The sequence below is a fragment of the Lissotriton vulgaris genome, unplaced genomic scaffold (genome assembly GCF_964263255.1).
Source record: "Lissotriton vulgaris unplaced genomic scaffold, aLisVul1.2 SCAFFOLD_1858, whole genome shotgun sequence".
In the NCBI taxonomy this organism is placed as follows: Eukaryota; Metazoa; Chordata; class Amphibia; order Caudata; family Salamandridae; genus Lissotriton; species Lissotriton vulgaris.
This window is the reverse complement of record NW_028255686.1, coordinates 424,203-451,951: the sequence shown is the minus strand read 5'-3', so window position 1 is coordinate 451,951 and position 27,749 is coordinate 424,203. Positions and strand designations below refer to the sequence as shown.

Here is a 27,749-nt window from a genome sequence, read left to right as displayed (position 1 = left end):
TCTGCCCAGCCCATCTCCTGTGTTCACATAGCGTCTGCCCAGCCCATCTCCTGTGTTCACATAGCGCCTGCCCAGCCCATCTCCTCTGTTCACATAGCGCCTGCCCAGCCCATCTCCTCTGTTCACATAGCGCCTGCCCAGCTCATCTCCTCTGTTCACATAGCGTCTGCACAGCCCATCTCCTCTGTTCACATAGCGTCTACCCAGCCCATCTCCTCTGTTCACATAGCATCTGCCCAGCCATCTCCTCTGTTCACATAGCGCCTGCACAGCCCATCTCCTCTGTTCACATAGCGCCTGCCCAGCCCATCTCCTGTGTTCACATAGCGTCTGCCCAGCCCATCTCCTGTGTTCACATAGCGCCTGCCCAGCCCATCGCCTCTGTTCACATAGCGCCTGCCCAGCCCATCTCCTCTGTTCACATAGCGTCTGCACAGCCAATCTCCTCTGTTCACATAGCGTCTACCCAGCCCATCTCCTCTGTTCACATAGCATCTGCCCAGCCATCTCCTCTGTTCACATAGCATCTGCCCAGCCATCTCCTCTGTTCACATAGCATCTGCACAGCCCATCTCCTCTGTTCACATAGTGTCTGCCCCAACTGGCTTGCCTCTTTAGTTAATAATAAAATTGTCACAGCAGAAAGGGTGGGGTTCACTCATTTTTAATAAAGGCTGCTCGGAGAAGTGATCCGATCTAAGGTGCTATAGTGAAACAATCCAAAAGAAACTTTTTTTTGTGAAAGTTAGGACCAGTACTATAAATATAGTGGCAGTCACTGACATTTGCAGAAGAGAGAGAGGTACAGACTGAGCCAAGAACAGTTCTCTCAATCCTCCACGATGCTGTATTTCAGCGGAACATGCTCCCTTAAAATCTACCCTTCTACTGCAAGTAGTGCACTGCTCCTTAGCTTTCAAAGTGTTGCATTCTGTGTACTTTGTTGATTCCGGATTCTGTGAAATAGCATTATTGTTCAATACAGGTCTAAAATAATGAAGTTGTCATTGTCTGCTAACAGGAGAAGGAAAGGGCTCATGATGGAGCTCGTCCCATGAGAGCGATCTTCATGTCTGATGGCAAGATCTTCACCACTGGCTTCAGCCGCATGAGTGAGCGGCAGCTGGCACTCTGGGACCCGGTACGATACTTTTTACCTTATCGTTTCTTTTTCAGCACGTGCATAGGGTAGATTCACAGTTCCTCTTAAAATATCAACTGCAAACTCTCAACCGGAACTCTGAGGCTGCTAGAAGCCCTTCCATGTACTTAAGAGGAATGAATACACCTGGACACTAGAAAGGCATTCTGTGGGTTCCCTAATATTGATGGTCTATATAGCACTAAGTCACCCTTTGGCCCCTTCATATCACTGGGTTACCCTTACAGTTGACTATTTTGCGCATGGACATCTGGATAAATAATTAGAGATTAAATGTGTCAAGTTGGCACTGTAATCTTCTAGGTCTTTCCCTCAGGCTCCCGAGACTTCTTAAGAACACTGAGGATGAGCGAGAAGGGTGTGGAGGTGCCTCTGAGAATCAGCAGAGGGTTTTAGCATGTTTACGCCTTCTCGTATTGCCGACTGCCTAGCATTGCTTCTCTTGTTAACGCTCTGAGGTATTTGCAGAGGCTGGTGTCATCTACATGGCAACAAACCAACGCTCTCCAAAGCACAGTGCATAGAGTAGCAGAATTAATATAATTCAAAGCCATATTGGGATAACAAGCCTGAAACTCACCTGTAGCAGGACAGGGCAATTTTCAGGAAAGGCCAATGCAAGGAAGTGAACTTTCAAACAGGATTGAAATAAGTAGGAGTTGAAACAAAATGGGCAAAGACTGGAAGAGCATTCCGAAGTTTGGGTGTTTACAGACAAACAATGAAATGGAAAGAGGGTCCAAAAGTGCTTCATTGTTATTAGGCTCATTGATGGTTGCGGTAGCATTTCTGCAGAAACGCTGCACTCATTTCCTGGCGGTGAGACCCGGCCATTTTGCAGTCGATAGTGACTTGGGGATACGTTTTTTATACAGAACTGACACTACACAGACATCAGTTATGTTTTTGTAAGCTTGACCAGGTGCCCCCCTGGAGCAGAGACTGTCTTGGCTGAGTTTTGGGATCAGTAATGGTTCTGAGTCCAGACAACGAGCACACTAGTACATGGGAGCTTTCCAAGAGTGTGCACTGAACAGGGATGGTGCAAAGGCGGTTTTATGGTTTGCCAGGAGGTTGCAGAGTTCAAGTGCAAGTGTAAATAGGTTGTCTTGGAGCTTCCAGGTGACATTTTGTTGCCTTTTTTGTTGATAGGATTGAGTAGTTTCAGGAGGACCCACTAGGTATTCAGAGCTACACTGCTTGATGATTTAAGTTAGAGGTGGGATAGGATGGTTTCGAATTTGGTTAAGTGTTGCCAGATTAATCGAAAGAGGCAATTGAGTAGAATGGGAAGAAAATGATTTGGAGCCTCGCCATGAACAGTGTTTTGGTCGAGGGACATGAGAGGTTTGGTTGACATTTTCATCCATGAGGAGTACAGAAGTGGGCAGACTTCTCACTGCTGTGTTGAATTGGACTCTGATTCCCTGGCTAAGGGCAATAGTCAGATGTGTTTAGGGGAAAGGAAATTAGGGCCAGCTCAGTTTTTTTAGAGGTCGGTGGTGTCCCAGTGTTGGATCGTTGCCATGCTCTCCGGAATTTTGATCTGTAATAGAGGTGATAAGAATGCAGATCATTTGGGTGCTCTTACATACATGGGGTCTGTGTTTGTAGAGGATGACGTTTCATACAGAGGGGATTGTGTATAGAAAGAACATTCTGAAACATGCCCAACACAGCAGTGAGGAAGGGCAGAAATGTAGCGGTTAACTGTGCAGCCAGGAAGAACTTGAGAGAGTTGGGGTGCGAGTGCTGGACCAGTACTGGCCAAGGGTGATATAATTGCTTCATTAAAGTCTGCAAAGGGATTCAGGTGAATGAGAAGGGAAGACCAGCAACAGTGGTGTGCTCTGTTGATGATAAAGTCTGCTGAGCAGAAGGGAGTGGTTAAGATGAATCTCAAAGACTAGACCGAGACTGTAAAGAAGGAGCAGCATGTTAGTATTAACAATACAAGATTTATACTATGAAGAGAGGCAAGACAAGTGAGAAAATGGATAGAAATTATAGTTGTGTTTTGTGGGGGTTGGAAGAGAAGCGAACACATTGAAAATAGTTTGCAACAAAAAGTGAGCATGAATAGGAAATCCAGATTTCTTAAATCTCTTAGTAAGAGCAGGAAATAAAAAGCAGGTCTTTTAGGTATTTACAATTTGATTTCACATAACTCCAGTGCACAAGATACGTTGAAGTCTTGCTTATTGGGGATTAACAAGGTTTTTTTTTTACGGAGTTTCATATAGCGTGAACTTGACCCGAAGGTATCTAGAATCAGATCGCTTTAAACAAGCACCAGTTAAATTACATGAGGACACATTCATTTTTGTTAAGCACAGGGAGATTAGGTGATATGCCCAGAATCACAGGATGTTGTGCGTCCTTGCTGAGACTCGAACCCGGTTCCCCAGATTTGAGGTTGACCGCCCTAGCCGTTAGGCCAACTCCTGGCCCTATCTTTGTTTGAGCTGGAAGCTTCATTTTCAGCCTTTTCTAAAGGTTACTTGATCTTTAATTGACCCCAGTGATTCAGCTCGGGCTGGAAACCTGAGCAGAGCATGCTTTGCCACAAGATCTCTTTTTCTGGATCTGCAGGTCCTCACCAGGTGGTCTGAGTAGGATACTGATTGAGAGTAATGTAGGGCTGTTCCTGCAGCTTGACCATCCAGATGAGATTCCGTGACCCAGAGGAGCTATTGCTAATCTCGATATGCAGAAAGCAACCAACGGTCATATCAAATGAAACTGGTTTTGATGCAGCTCAACAAATTGCTTGTGGCTTCAATGAGTTTAAACTATTTTCTTTTGTGGTGTTATATGCAGAAGATTTGGAGAGATGTTTCTTTACCTAAAAGGGCAGAGTTCCGTTCATGGAACAACTCCCATTGTATAATAATTGCATCTTTGCAGGGGATCTGACTAAACAATTATCTGGAAGGAAAAGTTTCACAATTTTAGAACGAATATATTGAAGATGGATTTGTACCTTATGATGCCTTCAGGAACCATCGTAGCCTTCTGGGTGCCCTTCGTTCATTTCCCAAGCGTAGAAGCACAGACTCTAGCCTTTATTCCCCAAAACACCAGGGACAATTACTGCTGTCAAATCACTGACCTCAGGAGTTAGATTTTCAACCTATTTGCTTCAACCACATCCATTAATGGAGAAAAGAAAGAAATGGAGCCAGGAGAGCATACTACAGATGCACAGTGGCTGAAGGCATGTAAACACACAAAGTAATAGGTAATAGTTATCGGGTATTATTTTTAAGCATTTGTAGATCGCATAGCTACCCTCGGGCGTCCCTGCGCAGGTGACTGAACACAGAAACGGGTGAAGTTATTGGGCCGATTGTTGGAATAACACTGTTTTTAGAAGTTTACGAAATGGAAGGAGATAAGGTTTAAAGCAAAGATGTGGGGGTAGTGTGTTCCAAAGCTGCGCCACATTGTAGGAAAAGGATCTTCCTCCGTTTCTTGTCCTCCTGATTTTGGGAACGACTGCAAGATTGAGACTAGCCGATCTCAGGTCCTTCTTGGGGCGATATGGGCTGGTGAGGGATTTGTTAATAGCCGGGCTCGTTGCTCTTAGTCTCATGAGCAATGCAGAGGGTCTTGAATTTTACTCTTTCGGGGATTGGCAGCCAGTGTAGGGTTTTTAGGACTGGCTTTGCTAAGTGGGTTTTGGAATCCCGAGTAGCATCTTGACCCCACAGTTCTGAGCGACTTGAAGCTTCCTTAATGTTGCTTTGGGAGCCCCTAAATAGAGGGAGTTGCCATATTCCAATCGTGATAGGACCAGGGCCTGAATCAGGATTTTTTTTGCAGCCATTGGAAGGAGCAGGAGGACCTTTCGGAGTAGTCTGAGTGTACCAAAGCAGGCCCCTGTCACCTTCACTGCTTGGTGGTCAAACTTGAGAGAAATGTCTAACCAGACACCCAGACTTTTTATCCTGGTTTTGGGGGTTAAGGCCTAGGCACTTGGGCAATATCTGATTAAGGTCCATGCTGCAGTGGTTGCCTAGGAGCATGAGTTCTGTTTTGCCTCCGTTAAGCTTGAGACACGAGTGCTCCATCCAAGAGGCCACTTTCTCCAGACATGTTTCGAAATAAGAGGGGAATTTGCGGGGACCATTAAGAGTTATGACCAGTTGTGTGTCATCTGCATAGGTGACGATCTTAATCCTGTGAGGCACTAGATCAGCGAGTGGCCGCATATACACATTAAATAGTGTGGGGCTCAGCGAGGATCCCTGCGTGACTCCGCAGCTGATCTCTAGTCTCCTAGATATTGCGTCCCCTGAAAAAAACTGGAAGGTTTTGTTGTCTAGGTAAGATTATATCCAGGAGATCACCTCATCTTGGGTCCCTAGCCTCCTGAGTCTCTCGACTAAGATGGCAAATTTAACTGTGTCGAAGGCTGAGCTTAGATCCAGGAGGATGATGGCAACTGCTCCTCCTTGATCTAGGATTTGTTTATAGAGTTCTCGACCACAGCAAGAAGAGTAGTTTTGGTGCCGTGTTTAGGACAGAACCCAGTCTGTGGTATGCAGGCGGTCATGGGTTTCCAAGAAGTTGGAGAGAAGAGAGAACATGTTTTTCTAAAATGTTTACAATGGCCGGCAGCAGCGAAATTTGGCGATAGTTGCCTAGCTCATCTAGGTCTAGACTATGTTTTTTCAATAAGGCCTTGACTATGGCAAGTTTCCATGGACCATGTACTGATCCTGTGGAGGTGGAAAGATTTACAATTTACAAAATAGTAGGAAGGGTCACGTTTCCTGCTTTATATAGGATATGTGGGGGGCTGGCTCTACAGGGGAGCCTGATTTTATTTGTGAAAACATTTCTGTCAGCTTATCCAGGTTCAGAGCTGCGAATTCTTTAAGCACGTGTTCTGGATGGTGTACAGGCACGTCCATTGATAGGACACTGGGGCAGGGGGAGCTAGGGAATGCAGCATAAAGCTTTTCAATTTTTCCCTGAAAGAAATCTGCCAGTGCATTACTCTGTTCTGGGGAGGCCTCAAGGGCTAGTTCATTTTTTAGAAGCACTAGGATATCCTCCGCAGCGCAAAAAACTTCCCTAGGAGTATTAGTGCCAATGGTAATGATTCCTTTGTAGTAACCAGCCTGCGCTACGTTTATTTCCTTTTGATAGATTTTTATAGATTCTCTCTGTTTTAGTTTGCTCAAGTCCTGATGGTCTTTCCTCCATTCCTTCTCCAGTCTTTTGCATGTCTGTTTAAGTACTCTCAATACGGGGGAGTACCAAGGAATCTTTTTCTCTCTGATTTTGTGGCCGTGTTTAGCTGGGGCGACCATATCAAGTGAGGACTCAATTCAGTGATTAAAGTTTTCAGAGGTTGCGTGAGATTTAAGTTGGCTTTAGGTTTAAGATTATCAAGAGCTATGATCCAGCGCAAGGGTATGCTTTCCTCTTGATGGCTTTGATGCTTGGGATTCGCTGTAAAGGGGTAATGCGGAAGGGGATCAGGAAGTGGTCCGACCAGGGGATGCGGATAGGATCGCCACCGACATTTCGGTATGGTTACTGAAATTGGAGTCTAGTGTACTGCCTTTCTTGTGTGTGTGGGGCCTATGACTTTTTGGGCAAGTTGAATAGCTAAAAGATCCTCTGATGCATCCGCCTTATTGGGATCAGCAAAATGTAGGTTGAAGTCCCCCATAAGGGTGGTATTGGGGGACATGCCCACTAATGTAGCTGCCACCTCAGAAGAGGATTTAAGAAATTGACCGCACCCTCCTGGGCTGCGGTAAATGAGGACTCCGGCAAAGGAGTGGGTGGAAGATTGTGCCATGTTAAGAGACTTTCGCAGTCCAGAATGATATTTGGTTCAACCCTACATTTGAGTTTTTATGAATTATGGCAATGCCTCTGCCTTTCTTTTTATCTCGGTCATTCCGCTTAATAGTAAAGCCTGCGGTCAGAGTTTATACCGCGGTCATTGCGCTTATTAGTAAAGCCCGTGGGCAGAGTTTATACCAGATCAGGTTCTAAAGCATTATTGAGCCATGTTTCCGTCAGGAATAGAGCATCTGGATCCTCATCTTCCAGGAGCATCTTAATCTCCAGGGAGTGTTTTTATAGAGATCTTCAGTTGAGGAGGAACATTTTAAATGTGTGATGGTGCTGGACCTCAGGGGGTATTTCAAGCTGTAGGCAAAAGCTAAACGTGCACTGAGTGTCACCGGGCTCCTTGCTAAGTGGGAACTTTGTATGCTGACAGTTCATATTATTTATAGGTGCAAGAGCTTGATGAGGGCATGTGTCACCCATTCAATAGTTTATTTCATGGATCCGGCCATGGCTTCAGCGTGTCCCAACTGGAGCTGATTATGGGCACATGTAGTGGGGTTGTGAGGCATTTTTAAGAAGATGTGGTGGCCCATTTGGGTGCATTGATGCATTAGAGGCTGGCGAGAAGGGATAAACTATGCTTGTTTGGGTTGTTGCCTGGACATAGCAAGCTCACCTGCAACTTTCCTTGCTCAGACTCCCAAAGACTATGGATGGCGGATTTGTCCAAATGGGTAGAAAGGGAGAGGTTGATTGCCGAGGAAAGTAGCACAACTAGATGTTCCTTGCATGGTCTGGGTGTACTAGATCACTATGTAGAGGTCAAACATTAAGAAACTGATTTGTGGCTACATTATTCAAGATATATCTTGTTAAATGAGTACCTGATACTCTAAATAGCTTAAAATACTGACACGTGATGTTCAAGAAGGGACTTCTTATTACACTTGCCTCTGTAATCTCTTCTCCATTTCTTCATGCAAAGCCGATTGGAGAGAGTGTCGCTTCTGTCTTACTTAGGGTTTCTTATTCTCGGACTGCCACGTAACACTGTTGTATGTATTGGGTGCATGTCATGTTTATATTGTGTTATACTTCTGAAAAGCAGAACAAGATTATCAAGACTCACTCATAAATAAATACATTTGCTTTGCTACTTTAATTGAGACTTCGTGTTGAATTAGAAATTGGAATTGATTTTTGACAAATGTTTGTTCTATATTCAGTGTGTGGAGGCTTGCCTGTTTCTCCGTAGTCAGTGTGTGGACACCTGCCTGTTTCTCTGCGGTTTCAGTATTATGTGATAGGTAAAATAATACTCTCCCCAGGCAGTTAGTTGTGTGCTGGATTATCCTTCATTGTGTTTGAAGCCCTGTGTGTTTTGTATTCCACTGTGTCCCTGTGGAAGATGTTCTATAAATAACCTGATTCTTATGATCTCTTGGGACTGAATCTGATGGTGAATGGCACGCTTTATGTACTGTTGCGAAACTAAGCCATGCATGCAAATGTATAACTTGTAAACTGTTGGTTTTCGATTGCAAAATGACTTGACTGGCCTCTCCTTACAGGACAACCTGGATGAGCCGATGGGCCTTCAGGAGCTTGATTCGAGTAACGGCGCACTCCTCCCATTCTATGACCCGGACACAGGCGTGATCTACGTATGCGGGAAGGTAACTAGAGTCTGATGTCTCTTCATTGGCAGAGTATTGATCCAAGTGAAGTGTCTTTCTAGTAGGTGGGAGAGGACCGGGTCTGCAGACCACTCTCAGTGGAGAGGTTTGTATTCCCAGGTGGCTCTTTGCACAAAGGCCCCTGTCCGCGGCTGGCTCAGACTCCACAAAAACAGTGTGAGATGCCACAGAGACAGAGGGACCAGAGAAAGAGGATTTGTGTGTGTTAGACCACAGAGCGAGTGTGTGAGAGGAAGCCTTCAGATAGATGAAGGGTAACCGAATGGAGAAGGCATGGTTAAACAGTAGGTGAGTATGGGAATGGATAGAGCAGGCATGATCCCTTGAGAGAAAACACAGAACAGGAGCGAAGGCGCGGAGTGAGGAAAAAGAAAGTGAGACAAATAAGAGACCTGCTGTGCCGATATAAAATTAGAGCCTAATATGGAAGAGGTAAATTGAATGAGACATCAGCAAGTGGTAGTTCCATTCTGTGCATAGTGCCCAGCGACCACGTCCGACCCTGTGCCTCCTTTCGTGTTGCACCGGCATGGTTTTACGTTATGAGGTCATTTCTAGGGAGGCCTAAACCCCTTTAATTATATTGTAGAAGGATTTGGCATCACTAGAAACCACATTATAACCAGACTCTTGACCGACCTCCCAGTATTTTCCCCAAGCTCCCCCAACCCACTGCCCCATTCACCGGCACGTTAGGCAGGTAACTCTGCAAGCACCCTTCATTCCTCTACCAGGGATGTACGACATTACAACGCATGCTTTTACATCGCATGCTTTTATAACGCGGGTTTTACGACTCATACCATTGCAACGCATAGTGCTTTGGGGCGCTGGATAGTGAATAGTTTAATTTACTATTCCAACTCCAGTCCCCGTGGATAGTAGGGAAGGTGTTGGACGGTAAATTAAACCTATTCCCTATCCTAGAACGCCCCCCAGCGCAATGCGTTGTAATGGTTTGCGTTGTAAAAGTTGCGTCGTAAAGGCACTGCGTTGTAAAGGTTGCGTTGTAAGTGATGTTTCCCCCTCTACCAGTGCCTTAAAGGGTACCTACAGCTTTCAGTAAACTTTCACCTGTGACCTGCCATTAAGTTATTAATACTGGAAGGAAAGAAGGAGCCAGAGGAAATACTTATATTGGTTTGAAACTAATCTTGATGGGCTGCCTTTGACAGCCCCTTTTTAAAATTTTTATCACCATGGGGAAGTGTACTTCAACCTTTGGCAGGAAAATGCATCTGTTATCCTACTCCCTAGAAGTCAAAAATTGTCTGTATCCTTTATAATTGGCGCATGTGTAGTCTTTGGAACATTCAACCTTCCGGCCTCTTCTCTACTAGGTGAAACTCTGTTCTTTACTTGGCTGAACGCCAAGCATAGAATTTACTTTGCAACCTATTTTCAAGGCATAGCCATTGCCAGTTAGGCCAACATGAATAAGTGATGTCAGTTCTATGATACATTTTTTTTATGGTTTGTGACAAAGTTCCTCAGCTTGTGCGGTCGCAGGTCCACTTGTTCAGTGCCCAAATTATGCTGTGGACATGGCTTCAATTAAGTCTTAACTTTTGAACAGTGCCTTTGCAATCACAGGTGAGTTTAGGCACTGTGTACTTCAACCTACCGGTTCTCATTCAATGCAACTTTATATTATGAGTTTTATTAAAACCATATACAATATGTATCGTTAGTTATCCAGTATTAAGGGTGTCTTTCATAGATTCACATGCCTGAATCATTCCCCGTCGTCGGGATGGGAGTCCCTGGTACATAGATAAGTAATGTCCGATAGAGAATAGTAGGCCTAAAGGCCTCACCTTAGTAACATCTCCCTGTCCTTTTGTAAAAAAGGACCGAACTCTAGAGAAGAGCCAATCAGCTGTCACCTCCCTCTAGAACCTTCCTGTCAGGAGCCTCAGTCACCCAGATTTTCTACCGTACATTGTGCTAGGGAGTCTCCCCCTGAGTTCTGCTCAGGTTTGTTTCTTCAAAGCTTTTTTCTTCAACATTTGGATATTTTCCTCAAGTGAAAGCTGTTCACTATGGCTGACACTCCTAAGAAAGGTCTCTGTAGAGAGAGAAGGAAACCTTTTGATCTGGCTCCAAAGGCTCAAAGATGGAGATAATTTGGATTCCTCTGAGGAAAGTGAGGGCTCTTCGGTCTCCTCAAAAATATCTCTAAAAAGGCCAAGGGTAGCTTCCCCTAGCCCTCTGGACGCTCCTCCAAAGACACCAAGAAAGTCTTCAGAGCCTCTGTCAAAATCAGCTTCTGAAAAGGAGGTTCACACCTTCAAGAAGCCTGCGCTGTCGACGACTACGATCTCGTCGACGATATCATCAGCGTTCAAGAAAGCAGTGTCTCCTGTCTGTCTCTACGTCGGCGACGACAATCTCAACGACGACAGTATCGTCTTCATATTCTTAATCGACGACGACCCCATCGTCGATGACGGGTAAGGCCTTATTGTCGACAATTTTTATTAAGAGATCATCGTTGACGCCCATGATCCCGTTGACCATTGCCTCGCCGACGACAAGATCACCGTCGACGAAGGCCTCGTCCTCTAAGACACCGTCGACTAAGGCCTCATCATCGAAGGCACCGTCGACGAAGGCACAGTCGACGAAGACCTTGACGGCGGCATCAATGCCATAGACAACGGCACTGTCGACAGTACCATTTATACCGTCGACGACGGTCAACACTACTCTGTCGACGAGCACTCCGTCGACGGGCCCGTTGATGTTGAGTGATTCTGGATTTCAAACAGCTTCCGTACGTCTGAAAATCACCAGAAAAACACTGACGCCGGATTGAACTTCTCCCAGCCGTGTGCAGCATTTACCACCGGCATGTCTCCCTCAAGATGAGGACTCTGATGACGGGGATATGTTTCAAGCAAATGGCCCTTCAGAGCTGCATGTTAAATGCCAGAGCTCAGATGAGGAGGATGTTCAGCAGGATGTAGTTCAACCACAAATTACACCTATGATCTGTCTCCCAGCATCCTTGGTTACAGATCTGCGATACCTCATCCAAGATTACAAACGGAGATTCCCAGAATCTCCAGCTCCTCCAGCTACCACGGCAGCGCCATCACCAAGACCACGACCACCGCCCTTCGTTATCCAGCAGGAAAGGGTGAATTTGCCAAATCCTCAATCTTCGGACGAAGAAGAAGAGGAGGAACAACAAGAGGAAGGTGAAGTGCAGGACGATCAATCTGTCCACGAGGACTGGGACGATTACGTTATACCTTCCCCAGCATCTCCAGTGCCCGCCACCTCGGATTCCCCGCCAGTGGACATCAGTGGTTTCCATAATGTGGTGGAAAGGGCCGATAAGCGCTTCCAAATTACAATGGATTCCCAGGAGCAGGACTGCTTCCTGTACGATTTCAAAGAACCTCTTAAGAAATCGATGAGGTCGATTTCGATTATTGACTATCTTTGGACACAGGGGGTTCAGGTTATGCAGAATGCCACCTCGGTTTCACCAGTGGTCCCTCGTTTGGACAAAAAATACAAAGCTCCAAATACGGCGCCGGTGCAGAAGAATTCCAGGAATCCCTCATCTCCTTTATCGGCGCCGCCGGATAAGGAGGGATGGAAATTGGAAAACTATTTTCCACAATGTTGGTGATGACTGTGAAAGCGGCAAATGCCCTAGCGCTTCTGGGGCGCTATAATAGACACCTTTCGGTTTATATAGCCCCATACCTGTCTGAATTGCCGGATGCCTCTAAAGAGGAAGTGAAAGCAATACTTCTGGAAGGTCAAACATCAGCTTCAGAAGTTATAGACTGTGCAATGGACGTGGCAATGACAGGATTCCGCCAACTAGCTGGAGCAACGGTTTTAAGGAGTCAGGGATGTTTGAAAGCGACCTCATTTCGACCTGAAGTGCAATCAAAGGTTCTGGATATGCCATATGACGGCCAACTACTGTTTTGCTCCAAGATTGATGAGGCTCTACAAAATATTAAAAAAGACACTGACACTGCAAGAGCACTGGGTACGCTCCAGTTTAAGAATCAGTCCTTTCGAGGAAACAGAGGAAGAGGTCAATCTTCCTACAGGGGAGGTTACCAAAACAGGTCATCTTACTCTTCCAATCAGAGTAGACCACAGTACCAGCAGCCCCAACAACAACAGGGCCATCAATCCTCGTATGGAAAGTCATCCTTTCGGGGCAGAGGAGAAAAAAAGAACTAACAGAAGACCATGACTTGTTTCTCCAGCCAGTCCAGACCTCATCTCACTTATTAAAAATTGGAGGAAAACTTACCCACTTTCTAAACAATTGGAGGACCATTACTACGGACCGCTGGGTCCTTCAATTAATACAATTTGGCCATTCCATGGAATTTATGAACACTCCTCCGCAAACTCCACCTCGCCCAATGCATCACAAGAACTTACGGCTGCTTCTGCGAGAAATCTGTCATGCTACAGAAAGGAGCAATAGAGAAGGTACCACCATCACAGAGGGTAAAGGGATTTTATTCCCGATTCTTTCTGATCCAGAAGAAAGAAAATAAATGGAGGCCAATCCTAGACCTCAGGGCATTTAACAAATTCTTGAAGCAGTCGTTTCGCAAGGTCACGATACAAGAAGTCTTGCATCTCCTGGAGGAGGGGGATTTCATGGCGTCACTGGATTTACAGGACGCGTATTTTCATATACCAATTCACAAAAATCACCAAAAGTACCTGAGATTTGCAGTAGCGGGCAGGCATTTCCAGTTCCGTGTACTGCCCTTTGGACTCAAGTCAGCGCCCGCATCTTAACAAAATGTCTTTCCCCAGTGGTGGCATACCTCAGGCAGCACGGCCACTATGTCTTCCCATATCTGGACGACTGGCTAATCAAGGCACCATCCTTCAAAGACGCTTCCAGACCTTCCAACGCCTGTCTGAATCTCTTCAATCATCTGGGTCTTACGCTCAACGAAGAGAAGTCGACCCTGCAGCCTTCTCAAACCATCACCTTTCTGGGTGCAACCCTGGATACATGTTCTGCAAGAGCGTTCCCATCGCAGGAGAGAAAATGCAAACTCCTATCACTAGCCTCAGGAGTGGCCTCAAAGAAAGTGTTGATGGTCCGTCTCTTCAAGTCCCTTTTGGGGATGATGTCATCGTGCATCCTATTGATACCTCATTGCCGTCTAAGGATGCGTCCTCTGCAAGAGACACTTTCCAAGCAGTGGGTACAATGCATGGGGTCATTCGACGACCGCATAAAAGTGACATTTCAAATGGTCAAGGCTTTACGCTGGTGGATGTCGTCAAAGAACCTGTCTCAAGGATTGAAAATCCTGCTTCCTGCAGCTCCTCATGTCATCACGACGGACGTCTCCTTGGAAGGTTGGGGGACCTTTCTGCAGGAACTGCAGATAAGCGGAAAATGGTCCGTTGCAGAGAAAAAACTCCATATCAATCTGCTCGAACTGAGAGTTGTCTTCCTGGCCCTGCAGTCCTTCCTGCCAAGGATCAAAAACTCCTTAGTGCTCGTCAGGACAGACAACACTGCGACGATGCACTATCTCAACAAACAGGGAGGGACGCGCTCGCTGACACTCTCTCGCGAGTCGCAAAAAATCAGGAACTGGCAGATAGTGAACAACGTAGCCCTACGGGCGGAATATGTCCCAGGCACAGACAATGTACTCGCTGACTCGTTGAGCAGACCGAAAACATAATTGCACGAGTGGGGGCTAGATCAGAAGATTATCAACCAGATCTTCTCCAGATGGGGCATGCAACAGATCGATCTATTTGCGACAAGGATGAACGCCAAATGTCCACACTTCGCAAGTTGGCATCCACAGTCAGGATCTCTAGGGAATGCATTTTCCATCGCATGGCGCAACGTCTTTGCGTACGCCTTTCCGCCATTCCCGATGCTTCCCAGAGTCCTAAGGAAGATGAAGGTTGAGCCTTGTACTCTAATTCTAATAGCCCCAACTTGGCCGAGGCAACATTGGTTCACAGAACTTCACCGTCTATCCCTGGAGCCGCCAATCCGTCTGAAGCAGTGTCCGTCCCTGCTCACAATGAACGACAAACAAGTTCAACATCCTGATCTGAAATCTCTCAGGTTAGCCGCCTGGCTCCTGGGTTCCGAGAGTTCCAGATTTTGAACATTCCACAAGACTATAGAGACATTCTTGCCAGAGCACGGGCGGATAGCACTACCAAAACGAATTCCCTGAAATGGAAGCGATTTTGTGTTTGGTGTGCAGATCAAGGGATTCGCCCTTTCTCCTCCTCACCAGAGCAAGTCTTACCTTGCCTGTTACGTCTGGCGCAGTCGGGCCTAGCTCACTCCTCCATTAAAGTACACTTGGCGGCAATATCTCGTCATAAGAGAACTTCAACGGGTCCATCCCTCTGGTCAAGCAGGTTGATCAAACAATTTCTAAATGGATTATACAGGTCTTTCCCACGAGTAAGGATGTTGCCACCTACCTGAATGTGGTTCTTAATCCGCTCATGAAAATCAATTCGAGCCAGTGCACAGAGCTGACCTAAAGTATAAAATTTGCAAAACAGCGCTCCTCCTTGCGCTCACCTCGCCCTTAATTCTGGATAAGAAATGCGTTACTTACTGTAACTGCAGTTAACCAGTATTGGTGTCTTTCATAGATTCGCATGCAACCCTCCCGCCTTCCCTGGAAGGACTCACCTAATTCTCTCAGTAATTCGCCTTCTTAGCTTAGTGCGTACGAAAATCTGAGGGACTGAGGTTTCTGACAGGAAGGTTCTAGAGGGAAGTGACAGCTGATTGGCTCTTCTCTAGAGTTCAGTCCTTTTTTACAAAAGGACAGGGATATGTTACTAAGGTGAGGCCTTTAGGCCTACTATCCATACTAATATCTATATCTATACTACTATTATAAAGAGAGAACTTTGAACCTTTGAGGCGGGTAAACTCGGGAACCACAGCGCTAATCCAAACACCCGATACATCGTTGTAATTGTCAGGGTCTGCAGATGGACACATGCTATATAAAAAAATAAAATATACGTTCTTTAAAATATTTACGATAAAAAAAAAAAAAGTAGTCCCTTGGAAGTAGCGCCGACCGCGATGTGCGTGCGGACATCAGGAGCGCGGGGAGGAGCAGCGTACAGGAGTGCAAGGAGGAGCGGCAGACATGAGCGCGGGGAGGAGCGGCGGACAGGCGGGGAGGAGCGGCGGACAGGCGGGGAGGAGCGGCGGACAGGCGGACGAGCGGGGAGGAGCGGCGAGGAGCGGCGGACAGGCGGGGAGGAGCGGCGGCTGAGGTAGGTGAAGCGGCCCGTGTGCGGCTCATTGGGGGCCCAGAAAGTGGCTGGTGCGCTCCGGGGGACCCACGGACAACGTCGGGGCGGGCGGGGGTCCTGAAGCCTGAGACAACGTCGGGGCGGGCGGGGGCCCAGAAGCCTGATTGCTCCCGGACAACGTCGGGACGGGCTGCTAGTATTAATATAATAAAGAGAGAGCCCAAACCTTTGAGGCGGGTAATCTCAGGAACCACAGCACCAATCACAAAACCCAATACAGCGTTGGAAAGGGCAGTTGCAGCAGAAGGACAAAGGCTATGCAGACGCCCACCATATACACTTAAAAGGTCAAAGAACCGTGCCAGCAAAGTAGTCCCTTGTTGGCGTGTCTGTGCTGTGGGCGTGACAAAGGCTGGGGGCGTGTGGTACGTTCCGCCCTTCATGCCATGTCTCATATCGTGTGCTAATCCCACCCAGCTCCCTTTAAATATCCCTGCACCCCATAATCATAACCCCCCCTTACTCCTTAAAATACCACAAAACCCTTAAACACTAACCCATCTTAACCCTATAAATATACCCTGTACCCCAAAACCCAAACCTACCCCTAAACCCTAAAAATACCCCTGTACCCCAAACCTAGCCCTGAACTCTATAAATACCCCTGTACCTCAAAACCCAAACCTAGCCCTGAACCCTTAAAATACCCCTGTACCCCAAAACCCAAACCTAACCCTGAACCCTAAAAAATAACCCTGTACCCCAAAACCCAAACCTAGCCCTGAACCCTAAAAATAGCCCTGTACCCCAAAACCCAAACCTAGCCCTGAACCATAAATATACCCCTGTACCCCAAACCCCAAACCTAGCCCTGAACCCTTAAAATATCCCCGTACCCCCAAACCTACCCCTGAACCCTAAAAATACCCCTATACCCCAAAACCCAAACCTAGCCCTGAACCCTAAACATACCCCTATACCCCCAATCCTAGCCCTGAACCCTAAAAATACCCATATACCCCAAACCTAGCCCTGAACCCTAAAAATACCCATGTACCCCAAACTTAGCCCTGACCCCTAAAATACCCATGTACCCCAAAACCCATACCTATCCCCAAACCCTAAAACTACCCCTGTACCCCATAACCCAAAACTATATCTGAACCCTTAAAATACCCAAACACCCCAAAAAATATACCCTATACCCATACTTACCTTATCCAAACATTTAAAAAAAACATGCTTTTACCATTCATGCATTTACAACGAATTTCGTTGTAAATGTATGCGTGGTAAAAGCATATAAAATGTAATGCCGTGCATTATAATGGCATTGCGGAGTCATGGTACTTTCGTAATGAAAGTATGCGGAGTGATGGTATGCAGAAAGAAAGTTGCGGAATCATGGGCGTTTACCCTCCCCCGTAAGTACATTGGTGGCACGGCGGCCCACATCTCCAGCAACATACTCATATTTTTTCACCACCAATTGGAAAAATGCACAGGTCTCTCTCATTGATGCCCAGCACCGACATACACTTTTAGACACACCTCCCGCCACAAGTTTTAGAATTGCGAACTTTAGAGCTGGGGAGCCACGTTTGAATCTCGGCATCAGCTCAACATCCTGTGATTCCAGGCAAATCACTTTATCTCCCCGTGCCCACCACAAATGAATGTGTTCTTCTGTAATGTAAATTGTGCTCATGCCATGTTGTCGAGTTCGCGCTATATAATATTGCAAGGAAAATTAATGTAGGGAAACTCGAGTTCACATACTACTGAACGCGGACTCTTAAGTGCATCAGCAGTGCACTGTGAATCAGAGCCTTTCACAGGCCTGTCACAGATAAGAAATGCTATCAAAACGAAATCCTACAAAACAATATACTACAGGTTGGCAGAAATTCATACCCGGACAACGTTGGGACGGGCTGCTAGTTCTCTATATGTCTATAGGACATTACTTATTTATGTACCGGGGACTCCCATCCCGACGACGGGGAAAGATTCAGGCATGTGAATCTATGAAAGACACCAATACTGGATAACTGCAGTTACAGATAAGTAACGCATTTCTTTTATCATAACATCGTTCAAAACATCAATATTAGTTTACAACAAGGATTTAATTTCACTCTTCTGTCAAATATTGTAATATTGCTCCTCCAGCCCTAAAAATTTAATTATATAGACCATATCTTCATTTGATAGTCACTTAAAACACACATCAATTGTGTCTTTTCTAGTTCCTGAGTTTGAGATTAACATTCGTTTTTGATGCTTCCTTAATTATAATAAGTTGCTGCATAAACAATATATGTGTTCAGTTGCTTCCTTTCAGATATGGCAAAGTCAACAGATCGATTGCTGCTTATCGATTGCATGCCAGTCTTCTTCAAGCTGCCTAAAAAAACTGTAAAGACTCCTGAATCTTAAAAATTCCTTCTTTGTAGCTCTGCTTAATGTTTTTTCTAGGTTCCTCTTGTGTACATGCCTTAAAAACATTTACTGTTCTTGTATTTAGCTGACTGCAAAGTCTATCAAGAAGTGACTTGTTTTAATGTCTTATGGTCGGATTTCTTCTTTGTGTTCAGTTCTGTTTTTGGCAGTAACTATAGTTAAGCCATAGAGTCTTCTTGTAATCTGCACATAGTTGTTTTTACCCGTTTGCTGCTCTGAACGTTCCGCGCCAGTGCGGAAGGTTCTATTAAGTGGGCGGGGCCGCGTCGGCCAACGGACGTGCGCAGCACTACCGAGGTAGTGCTCAACGGCTGTTGGCCGACGGCAGCAGCAAACGGGTTAAAGTATTTAAAGTAAAGGATTTTAATGCAGTTTTTTCAGCCAGACACAGTCACAGACCTAATTAATGATTTTTGTTTTATTAGTGAAAGCATTTAGTAGAATAAGGGCGAGTTCTAGGCACAATCAACAGTGAAGAGTTGATACTCTTAAATTGGGACTCTTTCGAATGCTTTTCTATAAATAATTTTTCCAATCTTCTTGCGGTTTGTATATTCATAGCTATTGAGCTGTATGGCAAGTGGCCAGTTTTGCTATAGCTCTTTGATAGTCACTCCAATAGCTCCTCTTTATTTATAGGCAAATCTTTTGATGTCGCCAGTCGCATTGTGAAGCTCTGTTTGAAAAACTGACATTCCATTTTAATGTTCCGATTGTTCTACCTGCAGACCATCACATCTTAAATACTTGTAGGTGCTAGCTTGATCCAGAAAATGTTCCATAGCTCTTCTCCGACAGTAGGAGACACCCACTTTGATGCCCGTAGTGACGTTGCTGAGCCCATAATTCCTCCCCCACCCCCTCCCTATGTTATACCAACATCATTTCCCTTTCTGCCTCACAAGGTCTCCCTTCTCTATCGTTCATATTCCCCAAAATGTTAAGTGCAACAACTTTTCCCCTCCCCAGAGGTCAGGGTTTAAGGGGCATTTATCATGACCAGCACACCAGAGCTTGCGGGTCATGCCAGAGCATGCCAGAGCAGGCATCCAAAGGCTATTAAAAAGAGGAAGGCTTAGTTTTTTTTATGGCCGGGACAGAGTATAATGGAGATTGGCACAGTTGTAGCCCCACTCAAGGTCTTTGGTGTCATTGAATCTCCAGATCCTCCCACCAAAAGCGCAAGAAGAAGAATAAGAAGAGGAGGCGTAGGAGTAAACTCAAGTGAAATAAGTCCTCCAGGCCTCTCTTGTTCTCTTTGTCTGACAAAATTGCTCTAGGCTCCCTTGCCACAGGAGCCAATGCACCGAGAGGCCCCAGTGTCCGTACTAGCGCCTCTCGCCAGCTCTAAGACTAGTCAAGTTTCTCCCCAGCCGTACCTAGACTTTCTGGCACAGGGATCTGATCCGGCACCTTATCTCCACGCCACGTTCAAGATATTCAGGTATGCTAAGGTCTTCTCTGGAGCACCTTTGACACCCTGGGTCCTGTTGGGATGCAATATAGTGTTCCACCCTCCGCTAGTGGGCTTTCATTCATAGCCTTTATGCTACTCCAATAAGCGCCGGTGATTCCATCAACGTCTACCCTGGCACCGGCCCATTCAAGACCCTCACTGCAGGTGCCAATTGCCCCAATGGCACAATTGCTGACGTCTGAGCAGGCAATTTCAGTGTCTCAGCGTCTCGCCAATACAGAAGTCTAGATTGGAGGCACAATATCAATTGGAGGAGAGTTCCAATAAAGACACAATTTACTTTATGCACTGCTTGGCACGGACCATGAGCCAGATGAACTACAATAGTCTTGTATGAATTTTAGGTTTTGCAGCGTGAATCTTTTCTGGATTCACATGCTGTGCATTATTCCGCCATCTAGTGGTTGGGTCCGGAATTGTTGTATTTCTTTCTTTTTTTTGTTGATGGGTGTCAACATACCACCATTTGGTGTCCTCCTGTGACATCTATGTGCTTCCTGTGGAAGCTCTCACCTTTGGTCACCATTTTCAGATTCTTTTTTTTCCGCCGTTGGGTCCGCATCGATACGGAAGGAGCTCCAGATATTTGAAGAGAAGAGTCAACAAATAGGTGAAACTTGTTCAAAACAGCGTAAAAAGGCTTTTCAACGTACCAGACTCCCATCCAACGAGGCAGAGAGCGCCGAAGAGGGGAAAAGTACAGAACTTCAACGACAAAAGAATGCACATGCAGGGGGCTCCCTATGCGCAGTAATGGACAAGACACCTTTCCAATTCTGCAACAGTTGTCTGCAACTTTTGCATGCCATTGGATCACCAAAGTGAAGATTGCAACGCATGCTCCGACTTCATCCCCAAAGATCTTGAGGGTGCGAGAGAGACAGAGAAGGGCCAACTACAACATGCAGGCCCAGTGGCCAGCACCGTCACTTCGAGATCTGGGCCTTTTCAGCAAAGAGGAGGACAAAGTCGCCAAAGGCCCTGAAGTGGACAAGGACACATATGTCAGTCGTAGAGGTTGAGAAGAAGACTTTGAAGGAGGTAAGAGAGCCGTTGACCTCAAAAAGACAGGATGAGACACGAAAAAAAGTCTCAAAGACCTCGAAAGGCGCCTCAGTGTCGAAACAATCAGTCGGATCCTTAGACAAGGACTCTGTGACAGCGAAAACTCTTGAAAAATCGAGGGTGTCAAAAGACTTTCATGAAAGAGACGCCTCGACGACTAAACGAGAGAGGCCGAAACGGCCTTTGGCGACAGTGTCTGCGTCGTCAAGCACGAAGAGAAAGGCAGAGGGTCTCGATGCCGAAACTCGCACATCCGAGATCGAGAAAAAGAGGCTAGAGGCAGAGACGGCGAATATTTTGCAACGCTGAAAAGGAATCGCACTGAAATTGGTTGAGGAATTGCAGCCTCCAATGACTCCTGAACCACTTGACGGAGAAGAAGAAATGGAATTCTTGGAGGAGGAAGGTGACAATGAAGCACTAACCTATGTGGGCTTGGAGGCTCAAGACCTGCAATGGCAGGTTCTTGACCCAGAATCCCCAGAAGAGCCGGTAGACTCATATCCTTCTAGGCCTTCACCACCAAATGACATTGGGATGTTCAAACAAGTCATAAAGAGGACAGCAGACACCTATGGAGTGCAACTTGAAGAGGAAAAGCCACAATCAATTGAATCTTGCTTTTACTAGAAACGTTACTGCCTACACAATCAAGGAGTCATTTTCTACAGATGCTATCAAGTGTACTGGATCAAAAGAATGAGACATTTAAAGAGCCTGTCACTTGCAAGGCAGTCGCACTAAGAGGTGAGAAGAAATACAAACATTCTTCAAAGGACCCACTGTACATCCATGGGTCGGTGCCAGCTGACTCTTATGATTACGTCTACCTAGGAAAGGTGCCAATGTTGGACCACCGCCAGACAAGGATAGCAAGAGTATGGACCTTGTGGGGAGAAAGGTCGAGAGGAGTGCAGCAATTTAGTGGCACGTTGCAAACTCAATTGCATTGATAAACAGGCACACATATCCGCATTGGGAAGAGATAGGAGAAATACTAAAGCACCTGCCTGAACAGTTCCAAAGAAGGGCAAACCACTTAGTGGAAGAGGGAAAGAACATGGCAAACACATGTTTAAAATCTGCCCTAGACGCTGCAGACATACCTAGCAGACAGATGATGTTCGGCATTACCGAGAGAAGACATGCATGTCTGAGAGTATGAGGTTTCAAGCCAGAAGTGCAGAATAACATACTAAACTCCCTGTTCAATGGGGAACAGCTGTTTGGTAGCGTCGTAGATGAAAAGCTGAACAAACTGAAAAAAGAGAATGAAACAGCAAGGTCGATGGGCGCACTTCAATTTAGAGGCATGCGTGGAGGCACACCCTCAAGGGTACCAGCAGGCAGAGGTAACCATCAACCCACAGCCTCGCACCAAATCTATCGGAAAACTTACCAAGGGGTAAGCCAGGGACAGCAGCCCAATTACCAGTTCCAACAGGGAATACAATCCTTTCGAGGGCACCCTCAGGGAAGAGGGAAAACACAACAAGGAGGACCACAGACCACAGCAAAGTGGCTGCATTCCAAAAGTGGGCCGCTCACCAAAAACATCAATGAGTGGATCCCCAAAGACTATATCAGAAAAAAGGCTTCATCCTTTAACCCCTTCCATGCTCGTGACGAACCCCAGCCGTCATGCACTACGGTGCTCATGTGCTGATGACGGCTGGGGTTCGTCATGGCCCGCCCGTGTTCGGCCGGCGGCCGCACACGGGGAAAATCGCGGCTGCATCGAAGGGGTTAAACAAACAGTTCCTCCTACATGCTACACCAGTTAGAGGCGGGTTAAAATACTTCCTCCACAAATGGAGAGATATCAATTCAGACAAACTGATATTAAACATATTACAGTACGGTTACTGCAAGATTCAAGGAATGATGGCTTCATGCATTCATTTAATCCCCCAACATTTGCTTGCACATGAGACCATTCCAGGAAAGGCTTCAAGAGCAATGGTCACAAGCAACAGGGAGTTGGGAGGATCTAGTGATTGTCACACAAACAGTTCATCAGGAGATGGCATGGCGGATCAAAACAAACCTAGCACGGGTAAGAGTTTTCACACAACCAACTCCAACAGTAACCATGACAACTGATGCTTCCCAAGATAGGATGAGGAGCACATATGAACAGTATCAAGGTAAGGGAATTGTAGAAGCAGGAAGATGCGTAAAACACATCAATTTCCTGGAGCTAAAAAACGGTGTTTCTAGCCTTAAAAGCCATTCAGAAGGAGCTTTACGGAAAGAAAGTGTTGATACAAACAGACAACACAACCACCGTGTTTTACATAAACAAATAAGGAGGAACACAGTCTTTAGCACTCTCAATGCTAGTTCAACAACTACTGAAATGGGCATTCCCAAAGACAATAGACATAATTGCAGTACACTTTCCGGGAAAGGACAATGTAGAGGCAGACAGACTGAGAAAACAGACGTCCACATCCCACGAATGGGGACTGAATCAATCGGAACTGCACAAAATATTAGGAAATGGGGGATTGCGCAAATTGACCTATTTGCAAATCACCAGGCAAAAAGCCAACACTTCGCATCCAGGCAACCTTGCAAGCAGGCCCTAGGGAATGCTCTATGGATAGACTGGTCAGGGATATTTGCTTATGCTTTTCCCCCCAATACTACTACTCCACAAAGTGTTCAACAAATGCAAGATAAGCCACATGACAATGATTCTCATTGCGCCGCAGTGGGCCAGACAAACATGATTCTCTGGGATAATGGAGATAACACAGGGAACAGTGCACAGGCTTACAAAAAGAGAAGACCTATTAACAGTGCAAAACGGAAAGGTACTTGACCAAGAACCCGAGAGCCTAAGCCTAGCTGCATGGCTCCTGAGGACTTAGAATTTGCACTCCTCAAACTACTAGAAAGTACAATGGCAGTACTAAGAGAAGCCAGAAAAACAACAAGAAAATGTTACACAGCAAAATGAAATAGAATGGTGCTTAAAGAAAACCTCTCAAAGAGAATCACAAAAGAAAGGACAGTCTAAAATACCTGATGCATTTACTACAAAGTAATCTAAGCTACACGTCATTACGGATCAGCAAAATTATAGGCCTATAGCATTGCTCCTTCTCATTATGAAAGTTTCAGAGTCACTGGTAAACAACCAATTGGTGTCCTTTTTTTTAATCCAACTCTCAGTTGGATCCCTGCCAGTCAGACTTCTGTGCATGTCCTAGCACGGAGTCATCCCTAATGGAGGTCACCGACACAAGCAGACTCATGCTAGATCAGGGGAATTCAGCTGTGCTGGTTCTCCTTGATCTATCAGCTGCTTTTGGTACCATCTCCCACCCAACTCTAATTTGAAGATTGGAGGAGATTGGTGTCAGCGGCAAAGCTTTGAAATGGGTGGAAATCTTTTTATCCGAATGAACTTGCAGTGTACATATGGATTCTTATCTCTTAAAATCCATGGCCCTGGACAAAGGGGGGCAGGCCATAGGGATCTATTTTGAGACCTACTCTCTTTAACACATATGTGGCTTCCCTTGACAGGCTTATAAGGTCTTGCAGCTGTGACACAATCACATATGTTGATGACACACAACTGGTCATCACCATGGATTCTAATCCGGAACTTACCAAAGTCAAATTCCAACACTGTATGTTAAGAATTGCATAATGGATGGTTGCTAACCTCCTTCCGCTCAACTCTAGTTAGATTGAGGTCCTACTTCTTGAGAAGGCACATTCAATCTAGTCCAGTAACTGGTGGCCAGCCAAACTTGGATCACCCCCGACACCTCTCAAATTGGTTCCAAATTTGGGCATCTTTTTTGGATGACAAATTCTCCATGAACAAACATGTCAAATCCATCTCTGTAACCTGTTTTGGTCTGATGCACATGCTTAGGAAGGCTTTTCATTGGTTTTCTCAGAATGTTAGGAAAACCGTAATCCAGGCGTTAATAGTGAGCTGCCTGGACTATGCGAATTCCCTTATGGTCGGAATGAATGAAGGCCTTTTCTCCAGACTTCAGGTGGCACAGAACAGGGCAGCCTGCCTAGTCTGTTATCTTCCTCCATGATCTCCATCTGCACCTGTGTTATGCTGCCTTCATTCGCTCCCCAATAAAAAAAAGTGCGCTCTTTCAACTTGTTTGTTTTTTAAATCACTACATGGGAAGGGACCATATTATCTTAAAAATAAACCGCAGCCATATATATGGGCACGTCTGCTCTAATTGAGCGAGCTACTACTACTACTATGCCCTAAACGTATCCATAAAGCCAGATATGGTGGCAACTTCTTTTCTTTCTTGGCCCCCAAATACTGGAATCAGCTACCCTTTCCCCTTCGCTCTTGTTCAAACCTAATCCTTTTCAAGAAACTCCTGAAAACATGGTTGTTTGATCTTTAATCTTCTTATGGAACTGTGACCTGCATTTTACGGACTCGGCGCCAAGAGAGAACCCCTCCAGGATGACTTTTGCGCCCTAACAAATATGATAATAATTAAAAAAATTCGAACGTTGGCCTTTAATGAGGCTCTTTTAGACCACATGTTGGCTACTTGACCAAACCATCATTTATTACTCTGGTCAATGGCCTGATGGCAAGAAGGATATGCCCAGGGGAGCAGCCATTCCGGTCCGAACATCCTTCAATAGAAAGCCTTGTGATTCAGCCCTTTTTGTTGGCTGAGCTTTCTACAGCTGAGGTGTTAAGCCACTCGGGACTCGTCCTTGAGCTCAACCCTTTTTAAGTTATACGTCTTCTCGGTCTTCCTCGAATGGAGTCATCCCAGAACTTGCCTACTTTTCTCCTTCAGTTGGATGGAGGTAAACTGTCTACAGCTTAACAATATGCCAAGTCCCACACAGTTTGAGAAGATTGCTATATTCTTTTGCAGCTGCAGATAGCTTCCAGATGACGCTTTGCACAGTGAAATACTGATGTTTCTCAATTTCTATTGCACCCACCACCCTCCCCTTTGTAGGAAATAATGACTATGTTCCTAAGTTGAATTCCATAAAAACTGTGGCCAGAGACTGTCTGTATATCTTTACCTCACAAGAATACTAAAGTAGATTTGCACAGCATCCTGCATATTACTGGAGTGTAATTGTGCTGGTGTGAATGGGCACCTGTATGAAAAGAAGCACCATCCCTGTCCTCGAACCAGCAGGCTGCTGTCATATACACCTCCTTTCAGTGTCGTCTTAGCTATGTTTTTACTTCAGTACCTGCTGTAGATGTACAGGATATGTTGTGTTTTTTATCATTTAAAATGTATGTACACATGTAAATATCCTCTGTATTACTGTTCATGGACAGTGTAATTCTAGGTGCCTACTACTGTTGAAAAAAATTAGTTAACTGACCACCTGGCTAAAACAGTAATGTGTCCAAGACTACATGATTCTGTCTGGCATACAAGCCCAGTTTAGAAGTCTCGTCTCTTGGTTCCACAGGTCACCATTTATATGTAGCCAGTACCCCCATTCCCAGCCAATAGAAATGTCCTTGATGTATGTTTTGAGAAGGCTGATATTAAACACAAATATGTTTGTGTCTCTTCTCCGTTGTTTACCTGTTATGTGTGGAATAACTTTTTTTTTTAGTTTCCTAAATATTTGACTGTGTGCAGACAAAGACTGACTATTAGATACATTGGTGCCATGCATTGTAAGGGGCACCATGCTCATAGGCCAATTAGTGTTTGCCTTTCATAATGCCGCACCTCCACTGGCCTATGAGCATGGTGCCCCTACAATGCACCATGCATCTATTGTCAATTGGATTAATTTCTACAGTATGGCAGTTTACCTGTGTCTGAGTGCGCCTGAAGAGGTGACTAATAGTATGGTGCCCTATAACAAGCTTTGAAAAGTTTCCAATGTTCTTCATTTGCATGGGAAGAAAGTTCTTCTCAGGGTATTTTTGTGCCCCTGGCAAGGTATCATTGTCACATCACTGTTCTGTTAAGTGGGTTGATAGGTGGCACCCCCTAGCAGATGGCATCTTAGATGACTGCCCAGGTGCCCTGTGGATATAAACAGAACTTATTGAAGGTAGTGTCACTCATTTTAAAACTGGTATCAACGAAGTTTAGTATTTCACACCAGATGGAGACCACCTAGATCACACAGTGTCGGCTTTTCCTCTCTGGGCTTTGAACATACTTTTAGTCTTCAGCATTTCTGTTGTTTATTCATTGCCTAATGTTCTCCTATTGCAGCAGTTAAATTCCTGCCTCAACTTTGCAATGGATATATTTCATGGTAATTATTTATTGATGCACTGGCACTCACTCATTCATCCGTCCATGTTTTCACTAGTTCATCCAACTGATGACTGATTCTCATTTAGCCACTGACCTATCCATGTAACCACATGCACAGGCATGACTGCAAAGAAGCACTGTCACTTCTAAAATAGTGAGCTAGACTTATTGACTTTGCAAATGCTTGTTACCATTTGGTTGTGTCAACTTCTACAGCTGCTTGACTCCATTAGAATTAGATGTTAGATCGATGGGGATTATACAGTGAGTTCTCAAAATCCTAAGACCCTCCCCAAAAAATTGAAAACCTTCTTCACCATTGTAGGTAAGCGGCTCATTATGTGTTGTGGGGTTGTGAGACCGCACCATGTTATATAATATAGTTCACAAAGGGAAAGTAGAAACTTAGCCCAGCGCTAATTCTCATATGCCTTTTTTCCTCACCGGCAATAATTCATTTAGACAAACTTTAGTTATTGTACTGAGAAGGACACACGTTGCAATGCAAAGTCCATGTAAAGTCTTTATTT

General features: G+C 45.4%; 1 protein-coding gene across 1 annotated transcript in view; it reads left to right on the top strand.

Annotated features, from left to right (window-relative positions):
• The window catches only part of LOC147659037 (coronin-1B-like), a 111,126-nt gene that overhangs the window by 34,208 nt on the left and 49,169 nt on the right, over positions 1–27,749 (top strand). Inside the window, exons 5-6 of the mRNA XM_086952025.1 lie at positions 1,022–1,141; positions 8,551–8,655. Of these exons, the coding sequence (XP_086808151.1) occupies positions 1,022–1,141; positions 8,551–8,655 (225 nt within the window). The remainder of the gene's footprint in view (positions 1–1,021; positions 1,142–8,550; positions 8,656–27,749) is intronic.